At 41.0% G+C, this 16,286-nt stretch overlaps 1 protein-coding gene across 1 annotated transcript in view; it reads right to left on the reverse strand.

Moving 5' to 3' along the window:
* cnksr2a (connector enhancer of kinase suppressor of Ras 2a) overlaps positions 1-15,151 on the reverse strand; it is a 51,777-nt gene extending 36,626 nt beyond the window's left edge. The window contains exons 1-2 of the mRNA XM_079661606.1: positions 14,535-15,151; positions 1,412-1,575 (exon numbers count right to left, since the gene is read on the reverse strand). Coding sequence (XP_079517732.1) covers positions 1,412-1,575; positions 14,535-14,598 — 228 coding nt within the window. The 5' untranslated portion in view covers positions 14,599-15,151. The remainder of the gene's footprint in view (positions 1-1,411; positions 1,576-14,534) is intronic.
* Between the last annotated feature and the right edge of the window lie 1,135 nt (positions 15,152-16,286).

Consider the following 16,286-nt stretch of genomic DNA (forward strand, 5'->3'; position numbering starts at 1 on the left):
CACGCAAACACTGCAGCATGTGTACGGCTCCTTATGGTACTGCAATATTTGAAGAGCTGGAGCGGCGTTCCGGTGCTCTCCGTAATCACCTGACTCTAGTCTACTCTACACTCCTTTCAGACGAGACATAACCACGTGAAGACACGTTACGCTCGTGTTGTGTTCAAGGAACCTGTCCTTGGCCAGGAAAAAACAGGCACTCGCTTGTTTAATTATTTTGCGATCTAGATTTCTTCTCTTTTTTGAAGTGAGAAGTTGTCCGTCAGTCGGACGGACTAACGGACGGACCCCCCCCCCAAAACGAAAACTATACTTAACTTCAAAACCTCTCTGAAACAGCACCTTCGGGGGAGAGCATGCAAAACTGGCTCCGGTAATGGTACAAATCTCAACCTGTCGTACAATGGACAGCTTCCCCCCATCTATGTATATACTCGCTTTTAGACTCTGTTACAAACTGTATATCTGTAGACTTGTATGTCTTAAATGTCCGGTAGGATGTATTAGAACGAAATCTAAAATGAAATTTGTAAGTAAGCCATCTGTATGTAAAAAACCACCTGTATGTAAATTGTAAATAAGCCATCTGTATGTCAAATATGTCTTGTATGTCTTAAATGATATGATGAATTGGAAATGGGGGACCCTGATGTAAACAAGACGAAAGTCTTTCTCTGGTCTGCATCCCCTTAACAATTGTATGTTTTGAGCTGTACTGTACTGTACCCAATATACAAGCTGTTAATAAACTTTTCAATCAATCAATCAATCAATCAAAACTCTTCGGTTCTCCACGAATTACACAAGTCACCCAAAGCAGCGTTAAAAAGCGGGAGGCGCCGAAAAGCGACTAATTTGCATCACTGTATTTAGGTATTTTTTACTTGTACCAGAGCATTTCCACAGAGTGGTATTATTTGTAGGTATTAGATAAGATAAGATAAGACTTTATTTATCCCGAAGGAAATTGTTGGGCCAGAGTTACAAAAATACAATAAACTCAGCAGCATTATAGTAAAAGTGTACACTAAAAGTGCAGTAAAAAGAGCAATTCAATATCTACAGGAAACATTAAACATAGACGGTCACTTTTCAATTAATGTAAATGTCTGTACTTCCAGCTCTTTGTACATACAGAATTTCAGTTGTATCTTTTTGAATCTCTTATTTTGGCAAACACAACACTTGCATCATTGTATGTATAATCCTTTAGTTTGTAGAATATTTAAGTGATTGTGGAGATTGTTGTCAAGGATTTGGAGCAGCATTGTGAAGACTTAGTTTGTGCAATCTACTGTATAACATTGTGAACTCACTTAAAACATGAATACATTACCATCAGCTGAATTAGTGAGAATGGTTGTTGAGATCAGAATTGCATTGAAAATACAGAAGAAAGACACCAACTCACCAGAGCACAGAGCAGGTCGACGGCCTCCAGAATGAGCTCCTGGTGTCCGATGCGAGAAACTCCCATCTCTTCCAGTTCGGCATGGCTGATCCTCAGCAGCCTCTCCCCACACACACCTCCACGCTCAAACACACCAACGTATTGCTGCAAGCAGTCGTCCAGACCTGGAGCGAGCACACATTAAAAGAGTTACTCACAATAAATACACTCATATCTGCTACAAAATGAGATCACGACCGCAGTGAAAATTCATAATTAATATTTCTCATCTCCAGGTACTGATACCAGAAGGGATGTTTGTTGTTGATGAAAATCTTGCTTTGATTAAACTGTATACACAGAAAAAATACAGAATACAAAGCAAAACATTATCAGGTCGTTTTGTCCAAAAAGTAATCTGTAAATCTTGAAATGTTTTACAAATATTTGAACCTAAAAGACAATTCATCTGTTTCAAGAAATTCAAGAAAGTTTGTTACAGAATCAAAAAAACATTTGTAATCATCTAAACTGGCACATTTTGGGGTTCAGGACAAATATATTTTATACCATTAACTTGTGCTCTAAGCCGATATTGGGAGCAGAAACAAGCTGTGAACTCATATCATCATTTTTAAAATTGATTTGACTTGTTAGCAAACTGTTGCTTATGCAGCACAAACCATGAACATAGCAATCATTTGGAGTCATGTGCTTGACCAATAGAGGCTTGAGAGGTATGATATGTTCAGGAACAGAGTGTATATTAAAGAATTGTAGAAGACGTTTGTCACATTTGCCATACTTATTATGGGGGACTGTATGGTGGACAGGGGACTGAGCCTTGGTGTTGGGATCAGGGGGTCACAGGTTCAAACCCCACTGCAGTCAGCATGTCGTTGTGTGCCTGGGTACTTGACCCCAAATTGCTCCTGTGGGGATTGCCCACAGTATTGAGTATGTAAGTCGCTTTGGATAAAAGCGTCTAACAAGTAACATGTAATGTAATATTAAAGTAAATAGTCAGGAATGTATTTTATGCAATGAATGCACGTTTGAAGAGGCTGTCTCTCCTGGAACAACATTTACAATTTTGTGGGTGGAGATCACGTAATAGGATGAGTTAAAAATAAAAAGAAAGAATCCTCTGCACCTGTTCAAGGGTTTTTTAGGTTTAGTCTTATTCCAACTACAAAAGCAGTTTATTGCCATGTGATTTTATTCAACTGCCAATCTGCCACCATCACACCCACACCATCTCCGTTTAGCGCAAAACACACTATCTAGAGATAGCAAATATTAAAGAGGACGAGATGACAAGCAAGTAAGATCAAATAAGGTTGATGGAGTGTTTAAATATATTTTATGGACTCATCTTCTGATACTGCTACATTGTGGTTGAAAGTGTTTATATCGGCTATACTGCCTGTAATCATATACGATTTCCATTCCATAACGATGTCAGTCTGACCTGTGACTTTACCTAATCTATCATATTTTAAATGATGTGTTTTAGGATGCACTCCAGAAACAAATATCAGTTTTCATTGCTGCAATCCAGATACACATTTCAGCTTTCTTACTTTTCAGCTGTGGTTACCCTCTCCAAAGTCAGCCTATAGGGAGGACAGATATTTGTTTGTTTTTCCTTGAAAAATGCTAGACACATTTTTATGATGCTTATTCTGGTGTGTCGAAGATAATACAAACAGTTGCTGTGTCATGCTTTTTAAACATTTCAGCTTGTCTGTAGTTTTGTAGATTCCAGTTTAAACCCACAACAGGAAATGTTTAAAATGCAGTTTGTTTTTATGGATACCTTAGGGCCAAAAATGCATTTTATGTCTTCACTCGTTGTCTTTATATGTGTTGTGTGAGGCAGAAAATATGGTTTGAGACCCAATATCAAAATGCCATAAGGGTAGATATGGGCGGTTTTGGATCTCTTACAATCAACAGGGGAAAGGAAAACGCAGGACACAGACTTCTGGTGTATTGTAAGGTTGCAGGGAACGGGAATAGATAGAAATCAGGCTGGGTGAGGCAGAGGATTCCTGATGGAGACAGCATGTGTGAGCGTAGCAAAACAGCAGGCATGCGGGCAAGCGGACACTCACTGTGTCAAGATATGAGTGAGAGCAGCCACCCCGACAAAACGGACAATCAGAGAGAAACAGACAGGGGATTACAGAGGAATACACAAGAGAGTTACTGGAGTCAGGATGTGACCGTGGGGTAGAGCAGTCTTAGAGGTCACCTATTATGCAAAATCCATTTTATCATTTCTTTTATACATAAACATGTGTCCCCTCTGTGTAAAGACATTCTGAAAGTTTCAGGAAAAAAGATTCGCTCACTTTTTGTCCTGATCCATTTATATAAAAATCTGTCTGAAAATGAGCCGATCAGATTTTGGCCACTTTATGATGTCATAACGATTTTTTGGCTTGTGTAACCATTAGCCAATCACCAACCAAGGTAACACCCGCCCACCAGCGTTTCCGCCAGGGGGGCGTCTTGCCTTCATTTGACAAAAATATTAATGATTCAAGAGAAGATCGAGAGTTTTTATCGCTTCAAATAACGAAAAGGAAAAAGTTCAAGGACATCCCAGTGTTGGAGGGGCAAAGGAGTCTGGTGGGATTCTTTTCGGAGTTTTGAAGATCGTTTCCCCGACATCGGCGGTGCCTGCCACAGCACAACACGGAAAGTGCGCAATTTGGACGCGATGAGCGGGGGGGTGCTAGTGGAGCAGGCGCGTAAACTGCGAGTGCCGGAGCATCGCAGCGGCGAAACTAAGGCTCCTTGGTAAACTGTGGTAACATGAAGAGCCGTTTGGGAGCCGAGACAGCCGGCGCTTGAAAGCCGAGCCAAATGATCCGACTCACTAACCGCTCTTGGGGCGCCCCCCAGGTTGGGAACCTGTCCTAGAGCACCATTGTGTTCTTTTTGACCAAATATCTCTCAGAGGGGCGTGGGGATTGGCTATGGGCTCAGAACAGTCTCATAATACGCACATACACACAGAAGGATCCACACTTGTGTTTTTCAATGCACACACTAATGTGTTACGTTTCATATACATGTAAATAAAATCCAAACACAGAAAAAAGTTTTACATATGTATTTTTAATCCACACATATTTGTTATCCGTTTAAATCCCCTGAAACTGCAAACACAAACCGCTTTCCGTGCATGGATCGCTGTGCATTCGTGTGTGGGTTTTTGAGACTCCCCTGATGCTCACCTGATTCGTACTTGTAATTTCTCTCATCTATAGCCAATCAGATGTCTCCTCCAGTCTAAGCCAATCACATGAGCACGCCCCCACAAGGGTAGGATTTCTTGCGTTCATGACACTTCATATACGCATTTTGCGCAGTCCGGTCAGCTCGCTAAATAGAGGGCGGAGCATCAGGTGATCATGCAGAGCTGCGTGTCTCCGTCAGACTCAGCAGCTGATCTGATCCCTCTCTCGCATGTGGTTATACTTCACTCGCGTTTATGTCCATATCAATCAGATCCAGCTCTCCTGATCGGCCTTTATAGAGAGCACCGATCAAACTATTTAGAGTGAATATCGACCGATAATGACCGGCGGGGCTCCCCCCGTTGACAGTTCACTGTCTAGCACTGGCTTCGTAATGCACTGATCGATTAGGCTAAGCTAACCTGTAGCTGCTCCCTCCACACTCACAACAACTCCATACAGACATAAATAAAGCAGCTGTATTCGCCATACAGGAAACACACATTTAAAACGGTTTTGCCTGCCGTTTTTGTGTACACAAGCATTCATCAATGGTTCGGAAAGTGGCGCTGTACCTTAATAATATAAAGGCTTGTATTTGCCTGCATTTCCTGTTCGGAAACTGAGAGTGGAGGTGTCCTGAGATTAGCGCCTGCAGGCAGGCTCCATGGACCTCAATCAAAAAATCAATATTTATTTATATAGCCCAATATCACAAATGTTACATTTGTCTCAGTGGACTTCACAGTTTGTACAGAATATCGGTATGACAATACGGCACCCTCTGTCCTTAGACCCTCACAACGTAAAAGGAAAAATTTCCAGAGAAAACCCCACAGTTTAAAGGGAAAAATGGGAGAAACCTCAGGGAGAGCAACAGAGGAGGGATCCCTCTCCCAAGATGGACAGACGTGCAATAGATGCCGTGTGTAAATTGAAAAGATAATACATTTGCAACATAGGTAGTCCAAATGTTTTGAAATGCATGTGTGTATAATAGGAAGATGAATCCACGAGGATATCCATCCAGGACTTATGATCCAGGACCACAGCCACGACTCAAGATCCATGACTCGCGATCCATGACACAGGACCGCAGGATCATCCATGACTCCGGATCCCGGCGTATATAGACACCAAAAAAAAAGAAATTTGGGGAAGCTGGGTTAATCGGAACATGAGAGTACACAGGTATAGACAGAGAGAAGGAAGAAGTAAGATGTCCCCAGACAAACTAAGCCTATATCAGCAAAACTAGGGGCTGAATCTAATCAGCCCTAACTATAAGCTTTATCAAAAAGGAAGGTCTTAAGCGGACCTGTCAGCTCCGGACTGCGCAAAATGCGTACATGAAGCGCTACGTCATGAACGCAAGAAATCTACCCTTGTGGGGGCGCTCTCATGTGATTGGCTTAGAATTTAGGAGACATCTGATTGGCTATAGATAGAAAAAATTACAAGTACGAATCGGCTGACCGTCAGGGGAGTCTCATAAAAACCAGACACGAATGCACATCGATCCATGCACAGAAAGCGGTTTGTGTTTGCAGGTTCAGAGGTTTTAAACGGAAAACAAATATGTGTGGATCAAAAATATTAATTTAAAACTTTTTTCTGTATTTGGATTTTATTTATGCGTTTTGATTCAAATACACATTTGTGTGTGCATTGAAAAACACAAGTGTGAATCCTTTTGCGGATCATGAAATACAAGTGTGAATCCTTCTGTGTGCATGTGTGTATTATGAGACTGTTCTGAGCCCATAAGTGGCTCCTTACTTTCATCTAAAGTAACAGGCAGAGAATCAGCACTTTAGAAACAGAGCTGAAACAGAGGGGTTTATGGGATGCAACAATGATCTGTTTGGTATTTCAAGCCAAACACTTCAGAGACATGTTTGTATCTGAGACCTATAATATATTGATGAAAAACAGTATAATAGGGGACCTTTAAGCTAATTAGAAGGTCAGCGATTCCATCCCTGGCCAGTGCAGTCTAGTTGTTGAAGGACTGCAGGACAGACAATATACTAACAATCAGGGGTCGACCGATTATCGGCCTGGCCGATTATCAAGGCCGATATTCCGCATTTTAAAGATTATCGGAATCTGCCTTTTTGTTAATCAAATGTCCGTCACAACTTTGGCTCCGATGCGGCCGTTTCTCTGGCTGCAGTCAGCGCTGGGACGACTGGGACTGTGACGGCTGCTAGTGGAGCCTCGTAGCAACTCTGCTTTCTGCACCACATTCTGGTGCTGCTGAATTGGGACGACTAAATGAGTGCGACTCAAATATCAGAAGTTCAGAAAAAGTTTTAGTAGTTTTTATCTTATTTTTACTTCATTTACTTTACTCAGGGTCACAGGGAGGAAACCAGTTTTAAGATTTTGAAAAGTTCATTAAACATAAAAAGGCATTTCAAAGAAGTTGTGTTATTCTACATTTTGACACCAAGATTTTCTGATTTTACTGCAAATGTATATCGGTTCCAAATATCGGTTATTGGTCTCCTTGATTACTAATAATCGGTATCGGCCTTGAAAAAGCCATATCGGTCGATCCCTACTAACAATTGTTTCATCCATTCTTGGCTCTCCCTCCCCAAAGAGGTCAATGCTCTCAACACAAAGTGTGTACCTGGAACAAGAGTAAAAAAAGTGGAATAAAGAGGTAATAGTTGGGTAATCAGGCAGTCATCCAGGAACGACTTAACTCTCTGTTGGATTGTGTAATGTCTGTGTTGTGAGTGGGACAGTCTCTTTAGATCTGCAAGTGTGTGAGCGTGTAAGTGGGTGGGTGCGTGCTTTGATAATTGTGAGTGTGCATGTGTGTGTGTTCTTTTGGCCTGACCGGGTTTGCTGAGTCAAAGGAAAGCAGAGCAAGACAGAGCGGCTGAACTGCAGCCCCTGGCTCCCAAAACAATGAATGTATCTAGCTTCTAACCTCTTAAAAACATACACACTCCAAACTCACACATACCTCTGAGGGATGAGCATTGATTTCCCCTGCTTCAATTCCCTGCTTTATAATAAACCCATCTATTATCACAACACTTACAAAGATGTGGAAAGAAATATACGGTGGAAAAAAGGAGAGAGAAAAAAGAAGGCGAAAAGGAGGAAGAGAAAAAATACTCATAAGCCAGCTGCTAAATTGCAAGCAAACTATTTCTCTCACACACACACACACACACACACACACACACACACACACACACACACACACACACACACACACAGACACACACACACACACACACACACACACACACACACACACACACACACACACACACACACACACACACACACACACACACACACACACACACACACACACACACACACATTCCATCTCTCATCAGAGACGAGCAAACAGCATTTGTCGCTTTCCACACCCTCCTATTGCTTCCTCCCCCTCCACAGCCACCACATCTGAATTCAAAACAAGTTGGAACCTAATATCCATTATATTTTCAAAAACTAAACAAAGATTTGATGGCCTACTAGCAATCCGATTTGAATATAAGCCTTCTTCTTTCAACCATTATCTCATTTTTGATGGAATCTAGACAAATTGATTCCAATCTGGACCCCCGAACACTTCAAGTCGATGAGCGATAACTCGGCTCACAGCTCCCACTGACAAGCATGAAAGACCATAATAAGAATAAAGACATCAAACAGATCAGATGAGATTTGTGTGGCTTCTATAGCTTTAATGCTGGGTGAAGGTCACTTGAGGTACACTTAAGGTTCATTGGCACTTCTACTGCACACTTGTTCAGAGTAAAGTATTTGTATACATATTATCTGTGTGTTTTAGTGTAGCTAAGCTTAACGTCTGAATATAGGGGTAAACAGCTAGCCTGACTCTAAATAAAGATTATAAATATGCCTGTAGCACCTTAAAAACCCATTAACAAGATGCTTCCCGTTAACAGTGAGTTTCCAATATCAACTTAAAAGGTGATAACATGTTGTTTTTTCCCTGCCCACAAAGCGGCCAAATAATCAATAATGCACTTTCAAACTACCAACCAGTATGATAAATAATGAAATCTAGCTCAAAATTAATCTTAATATTAAAATGCGGCTTATATTCAACGATCATTATATTAGATAAACCATAACACAATATACAACTCTGAAAACTACACCTTGCTGCTCATACCTTCAAACAACTTTGGTGTCTGAGCACTTTTTCCCTGTCATCATGTGTGTGTTAATAATGAGTGTTAATGGAGGTGGGTTCTGAAAAAAAAGACGTGAAAATGATTAAAACAATGTTGGCTCTCACAGGCAGAGTGTTACTATAGCTGAGAGAGCAGAGCGAGGCAGGGAAGCAGAAGGGGGGGATGTACACTGTGTAGCAAAAGTTCACTGATAATCAGCATCGCTTATCACTGGCAGTGAGGGAGAGCGTGAATGCCCTGAATACTGATGAGTCCAATTGTGAGCGACATCAGCGGGCACGTACACACCCACGCAGAGTGAGACAGAAACTGACAGTGCTACACAGCTGATATACAGTATACATACAGCATAATGATGCAGTATAAGATTCCCGTGTTACTGTTCAAAGCTTTTTTGTCCAATGAGCCCTTTCATAAGAACTCAAGTACCACATCATCAACTGCAGCATCTATTGATTTAAGCTATTTTACTATCTATTCAATAAGTACATTTTAGTTGAAGCTTTTAGCCTTTTATCCATTAAGTTGAGCTATTTCAACCCTTTATTTCATACCTAACCATTTCTACCATATATGCTTTACTGTAAAAAAACATATTTTGTTAATTAATTACTTTAAGCTCATACAAAATTTGTTTTAACTGTTAATATATTTCTATATTATTTTATTAACTTACCATAAATGTTGGCAAAAACACCTTCAGATAACTTTTTCCACTGTTAATCCATTACAACTTAATATTTCAACCATTTACCTTTAAGCTAACTTTTATTTACAAATTAAGTAGCTATTTTTTAAGGACATGTTTGCTTTTTACTTTTAGCTTACTCTTCAACTTCTCTCCTTGCTGACCAACTGTTTTTTTCTTTACAGTGTCAACACTAAGGATATCAAGATATTCAATTTGATGCACAGTAAAAAAAGAAAAATGAAAACATGTTTTTCCTACTGTATTTATTCAAGCTTTTTTGTCTGTCTCAAGCTTCCAATAGCTACTCTACCTTCAGTACAACAGAAACCTCTGCGACGTTTTTAGAATTGTGTAATAACTTGTTACCAAAACGTGGGTTCTCTTGACATCTCTGCTCAACACTACAACTCCAATCATACTTCTTTTAATTATCTGTAACCCTTGACAACTGGAGAAGTACCACCTGGGGAACAAGACCTCCCTTTGTTGAGAGTCACTTTTCTGTCTAAATGCTACAACGTACCCACCCAGGTTTTTCTAGAGTTACAAGTTCAATAAAATATCTGTATGTGTTTGTTATGAAATGGAGCCTAATATGTACAATAATGCACTCACATCTTTGTATGTACAGTATGTGAGTTCATATTTTTGACTGGCACAGACAAAGTGTGATTCACAGCTGACTCACACACTTAACTCCCACAAAGGCACACTTTTCACAACAGCAGGTGAGCCAAACTCCCACAAACACCCTCTCTCACACAAACACACACACACACACACACACACACACACACACACACACACACACACACACACACACACACACACACACACACACACACACACACACACACACACACACACACACAAACAGTCATCTAATAAAACTACATTTTGCTATGACTTCTGGGATGTTTGGGAGTTCTCAAAGATATCTGCCCCTGTAGGGTTGTGTCATCTGTTCAGAGCACATTAGGCTCCAAAAACAATCAAAGGAAGACTAGCATTTACTGTGTACATGGAATTTAAATGCAAGATGAAAGAACCCTGGTGGCTGTCAAAAGGGAGTTAATGGCAGGTTTATGCAAGTTGAAATCCCAGTCATCTTGGTTGATTTTGCATGGGGGGAATAAAGCTAGAGATGTACTCTATTGAAAAAAATGGGAGGCTTTTGGTGACTGTGCATTTTTTTTACTGTGTGTCTCTCTCCTTACTTTCCTGGTTTGCCTCTTTAGCTTCACATTTTGGGCGTATTTAAGAAATGTTTGAGTTTTTTTTAAATTGCTACAGTGTTTTTGTCTATTGAAGCTAAATGTTTGGGGGCTCCAGCCAAATAGTCACGCTGTTTTTTCTCAACCCTCTCTCCATATGCAACATGTGATTGAAATAAAGTTTTCATAAATCCACTACATGCAACTTGCTTAGCACCAGTTAGCAACAGTTATTAGATTTATTTTCTTGTCCATTTTGAATAAATCATTCATACATTCACAGTGTAGGTTGGAAAAAGTATAGTGAACCCCTAGACTTCATCAAAAGCTAATTGAGAACTGTTGATTTACATAAAGCTGGTTTCCGACTAATCTCCAAGAGTTTTGTTATTAATCAGTTCCCAGTCAAGTCACATTTTCGAGAAAATGTAGTACTGTGGCTAGTCTCCCTTGAAGTGGGCGCCCAGCAAAGATGACTCCAAAGGTATTATGCAAAGAAGACAATGAGGTAAAAAAGTACTTGAGAGTAGCAGCTAAAGGCTTGTAGGTATCATTGGAGCCAGTTAATATCTCAGTTCATGATTCTCCTATAAGCAAAACTCAGTCATGGTGTCCATCTGTTCAATAGAGCCTTTTCCTAGAACTTTTATCTTATTTATTACTTACTACGCTTTTATTTATTTATTTAGTTGGTTTGTTTTTTACTGCTTTCTATTCATTATACCGTGTTGTGTACTGTTTTTATTTTGTTCCATGCCAAATGCTTGTAGCGCTTCGGGATCTGAACTCAGATATGAAGTGCGTTATAAATTAAACCCATTATTATTATTATTATTATTATTATTATTATTATTATTATTATTATCATCATAGCAAAACATTACAGAAGAAGCCTCTGTTCATCTAGTTTATTAAGAATTCTTCAGGATCCTACTGAAAAACGGAAGTTGGGTGTTGCAGAAGGACAATGACCCATATTGAAGTAAATGTAGTATAGGCTTAAAAAGAAAAAAAAGTGGTTCAGTCAGAGCCACCATATCACGATAGAAATGCACTGGAATTCTATCGGGGATGTGAATGTTCAATGGGTGTTATCAATAAATACATGAAATATTTTAAATGTTTGTGAGTTATTAGCTTAAGCACATTGTGTTTGTCTATAATTGTGACTTGGATGAATATCAGATCACATTTAATGACCAATTCATGCATAAAACCAGGAAGTTCCAAAGGGTTCACACTTTTTCTCTGTATATCATAAACCTAAATAGCAACAACTTTAGCTCAGCATAACTAAAGGCTGGATGGACTCAATGTAGTGACAAGCTACTCTTCCATGTTGTTGACAAAGGGTGAAACACTGCAATATCTTTCATATGGAGGAATCCCCAATGAGTATCTGGTCTCAAATCTATGTGTTGTCATACTCATACACGTAAGATTTGACGCGGTCGGTAACAGGGTGAGAGTGCAGGCTCAAATCAAACTTCAGGTAAACGCTGACACACTGAGAAAACCACCTGGTTCAGTGACACGCCAGGAAGCCAAAACCCTAACAGCAGGGAGAGAGAGTGGCAAGCACAAGTCCACATCTCCAGGAAACTGCAAGGTAAGGGTGCTGTCATGCCACCTTCAACACAGGACTTTTCAAGACAGCCTCGAGCCAACAAGCCATACCGGAGCAAAAGTCCCATGAGGGGCAATTTAGATAATCCTGGTAATGCCTGGGGAATACATTTGTACAAGGGAAGTGAGGAAATAAATTGTTTTTGTGTGAAAAATGTCAAACATGATGTGGATCAACATTTGTAATTTCATATAGAATATAGCATATTACTCTTGATCTGTACCATTCACTTTTTGTTTTGGCTTCAGATTTGCTAATGCAACATTGACGCATAATCAAAAACGTACAGACCTCTTGGCCCCAAATGCCTGGGTGCAGTTGTGATCTGTGCATGTTTTACACACAAAGAGATATCATATATCACGTTCCCCTCTGTCGCGACAGACACACCCAAGAGACCCAGCATGAACCAAATACCATACTGAAGCATGCCACGTGTGTTTGGTGTTGCGGGTGTGTGCGAGCGCAAATGTAGGACCCGGGTGGATCCTTCTGTTCAGAGCGGGAGTGTGTGTGTCTGTCAGCTGTTCTGCACAGACGGTCTGAGACCAACAACTCACCATCCACCCCCACACACACATAGACACATGCATCACACACACACACACACACACACACACACACACACACACACACACACACAGACACACACACACACACACACACACACACACACACACACACGCACACACACACACACACACACACACACACACACACACACACATAGCGACAGGTCAGACATAAACACATGTCATTTACACATGACCAACCAATAACCCATCCAACAAAGAGGCTCTGAGAGATAGAACATCATGTAAATACATCTCTATCACGATTTATTGAAGCGTGTGAGTCAATAAAATCCCTGACCTGCATTTTTTGCAATAAACAGACATGATGAATAACAATGATGTCTAATATTAGTCATATTATTGGTCATTTTCTCAGTTTAGGTTGAGTGTGGGACTTTTGATCAGGCTGGGTTTTGTGATAAGATCTGTGAGGCATCTTAGCGTTGTGTTAAAATAAAGATGTGGTTGAGATGATGATGTCCTGATAAGAGCCCTGTTAAATGTTGGCACTATTGTCTGCCCCCAAAATAAGTAAGCCTATAGACAGACCTCTTTATAAACTGCTGCGTGACCGTCACATAGTCCCTTTTATGTCAAACCTTACATAACTTTTTAGTAGAGCTTATACTAAAAGTGTTGGCATCACTATAACTGAGCTATTCACTTAAAATAAATTAGGTTGGATAATAAATCTGATTGAAAGTTTGGTTTTTACTCTGGCAGGTCCCTTGGGGAAGACGGTGTGTTATTGCCACTGCATGTAGAGTACTAACATATAAATACAAATATGAACAAGCAAAAAATCAGACCTAAATGGACAATTGTTTGACTGTCACCACAATTAAAAAATGTTCCTTGATGTTTTATAACCTTTTATCATTTTGGTAGCCCTTTCTTTCAATTTTTACGATTTTTCAATGTACTGGGAACCCGTCTCTCACCTTAGGGAAACAGAGAATGCAGGTCAGTGAGTCCAAGGCTCTGGAAAGCGGTGAGGTCTGAGTGAGGGCTCATGGGCTTTAAAGCCAAATTAGAGTCGGTCGTGCTACATTGCTGCAGAGGAAATGTACCCACCCAAGGGCCAGCCAGAGCCCCAGTTTAGAAATAAAAATATAATTTTGGTTCATTATGAAACAGTGGCATGGTCAAGTTAGACTATGGCAGACCGCCATATTTAGATATTTTATGGTAAACACTTGTTCCTATAGGAGCGATAGGAGGCCTTATTAGGTTGTATCCAGGGGCCCGGTCTCATAATCTGTCCTATAAGCTATTCGTTTTTAATATCTACTTATTTCCTAAATGTGGACCACCTCCCCTTCCAATATCCTTTTCCCGCCCCTGCTCTTGTGAAGTTTGGCCGGTTTTCCTCCTGTCACTCACACATTACATCACTGATCATCAGGTGCCAGGATGATTCATGTACACACGCATACACGCATACACGCATACACACACACACACACACACACACACACACACACACACACACACACACACACACGTTCTTCTTACAGGTGTGTCGTTTATGCTTGATAATGAATGTATAATTTGCTTACAGGCATGCGAGTGTTTCTTTCTGTAGCCTACCTTTCATCCAGTCCACCACCTGACTCGTGCTCCATTTGCTCACCGGTTCCATCACCAGCGCCATTGAGGAAAACTTTGCGCCGACTCTCCGTTGCGCCCAAGCGATGATGTTAACCCAAAACAAAGCTCTGTCAGCCGGGCACCCTCCCGCCCTCTTGCCTCACTCCCTCCGCAGCCAGGTGACACCTTGATAACACTATCCCGGTGTGATCCTCCGGCCCGTGGCTCAGCCCGGAGTCGTGTCCCGTTAACGCGGCGCAGCCCTCAGTGCGGGACAGTCCGGGCGTGTATGCAGCGGACTCCGGTAGGCTACATTCCCCTGCTCGATACGGTCTGACATGTGTCTCGTCCCCTCTTTTTTTCCCGCCTTCCCAGTGCGCCAAACCGTTCCCCTCGTAGTGTGTATGCGAATGAGTGTGTGTGACATAGAGAGAGGAGCGTGTGTAGGTGTGTGCGCAGCCGGTCCGTTACCGACAGCAGCAGAGTAGGATAGATAAGTCACAACGGACTCAACAACTCTCCCTCTCTCGCTCTCCCTCTTTATAGATATGATTAAACCATGCACGCGCCCCGTGGGTGGCTTCGCGCGCACATCAGTTCCCTCTCGAGCGATATGGGAAATATATTCTCAGAAGATGTTTAATCAGGCCGTGAGTGTATGAAAAAGGTACAAAATATATATGTGTGTGTGTGTGTGTGTGTGTGTGTGTGTGTGTGTGTGTGTGTGTGTGTGTGTGTGTGGTGTGTGTGTGTCTGTCTGTCTGTCTGTCTGTCTGTCTGTGTGGGTGTGTGTGTGTGTGTGGGGGGGGGTGTGTGTGTGCGTGCGTGCGTGCGTGTGTGTGTGTGTACATCTAGGGACTGCTTCTGTTGCAAAACTTGATGCCTCCATTTCTCTGTACCTTTAAACCAGGGGTGCCCACACTTTTTTGGCTGGTGAGCTACTTTTGAAATGACCAGCTAACCGAGGTCTACCAACCAAAAATAAAAACCCAAATTGCAAGGGTTGCTGAATAACACGTTTTATTTTTACATGGAATAACTACAATAGGGCTGCAACAAACGACTAATTTGATTATCGATTAATCTATAGATTAATGAAACGATTAATCGACTATTCGGACTACTACTGTGTGCCTTGCACAATTTCTCAAACGCTCTTATTTAGCCATCAACTTTTAGATTTAGTTTGAGGTTGTTTTAGGCATGTGGAAACTAACAATGAAGACAATAAAGATGAATACTTGATTCAAAAATACATATATTATTAAATTAACTTAACAAATTGTGAACAAAATTAACATTGCTTTTTATTTGAATTAAATAAATAATATTTCACATCAAAAGAAACAACAATGTTTTAACAAATCTTATTAAATAATCTGATGACAGAACTGGAAACAGAATAGCTGAAACTTTAACAAAATAAATAACTCAGTTACCTCTAATCATTAACCCATGTTTGTATAATGTAGTTAACTCCGTGTGTTGCTGCTAGCATACATAACACCTGAGGTGGAAACGTTACTCGTGGATGGGGCTACAGAGCTACTCGAAAGACAGTCGAACCCGGTGCATTCCTCCGTCTGAATGTGGTGCACTTTTGCTAAATGTTTAGACAAATTGCTCGTGTTACCGCCCTTACATGCTAAACTCTTTTGGTGACGAGCATTGTCCACCTCAAGACGGGTAACATGTAACCACACCTTGGAGCGCTTCTCTCCACCATCTCCTCCGTGTGTTGCTGCATGTAGC

Source organism: Notothenia rossii (assembly GCF_949606895.1).
Source record: "Notothenia rossii genome assembly, chromosome: 12".
NCBI lineage: Eukaryota > Metazoa > Chordata > Actinopteri > Perciformes > Nototheniidae > Notothenia > Notothenia rossii.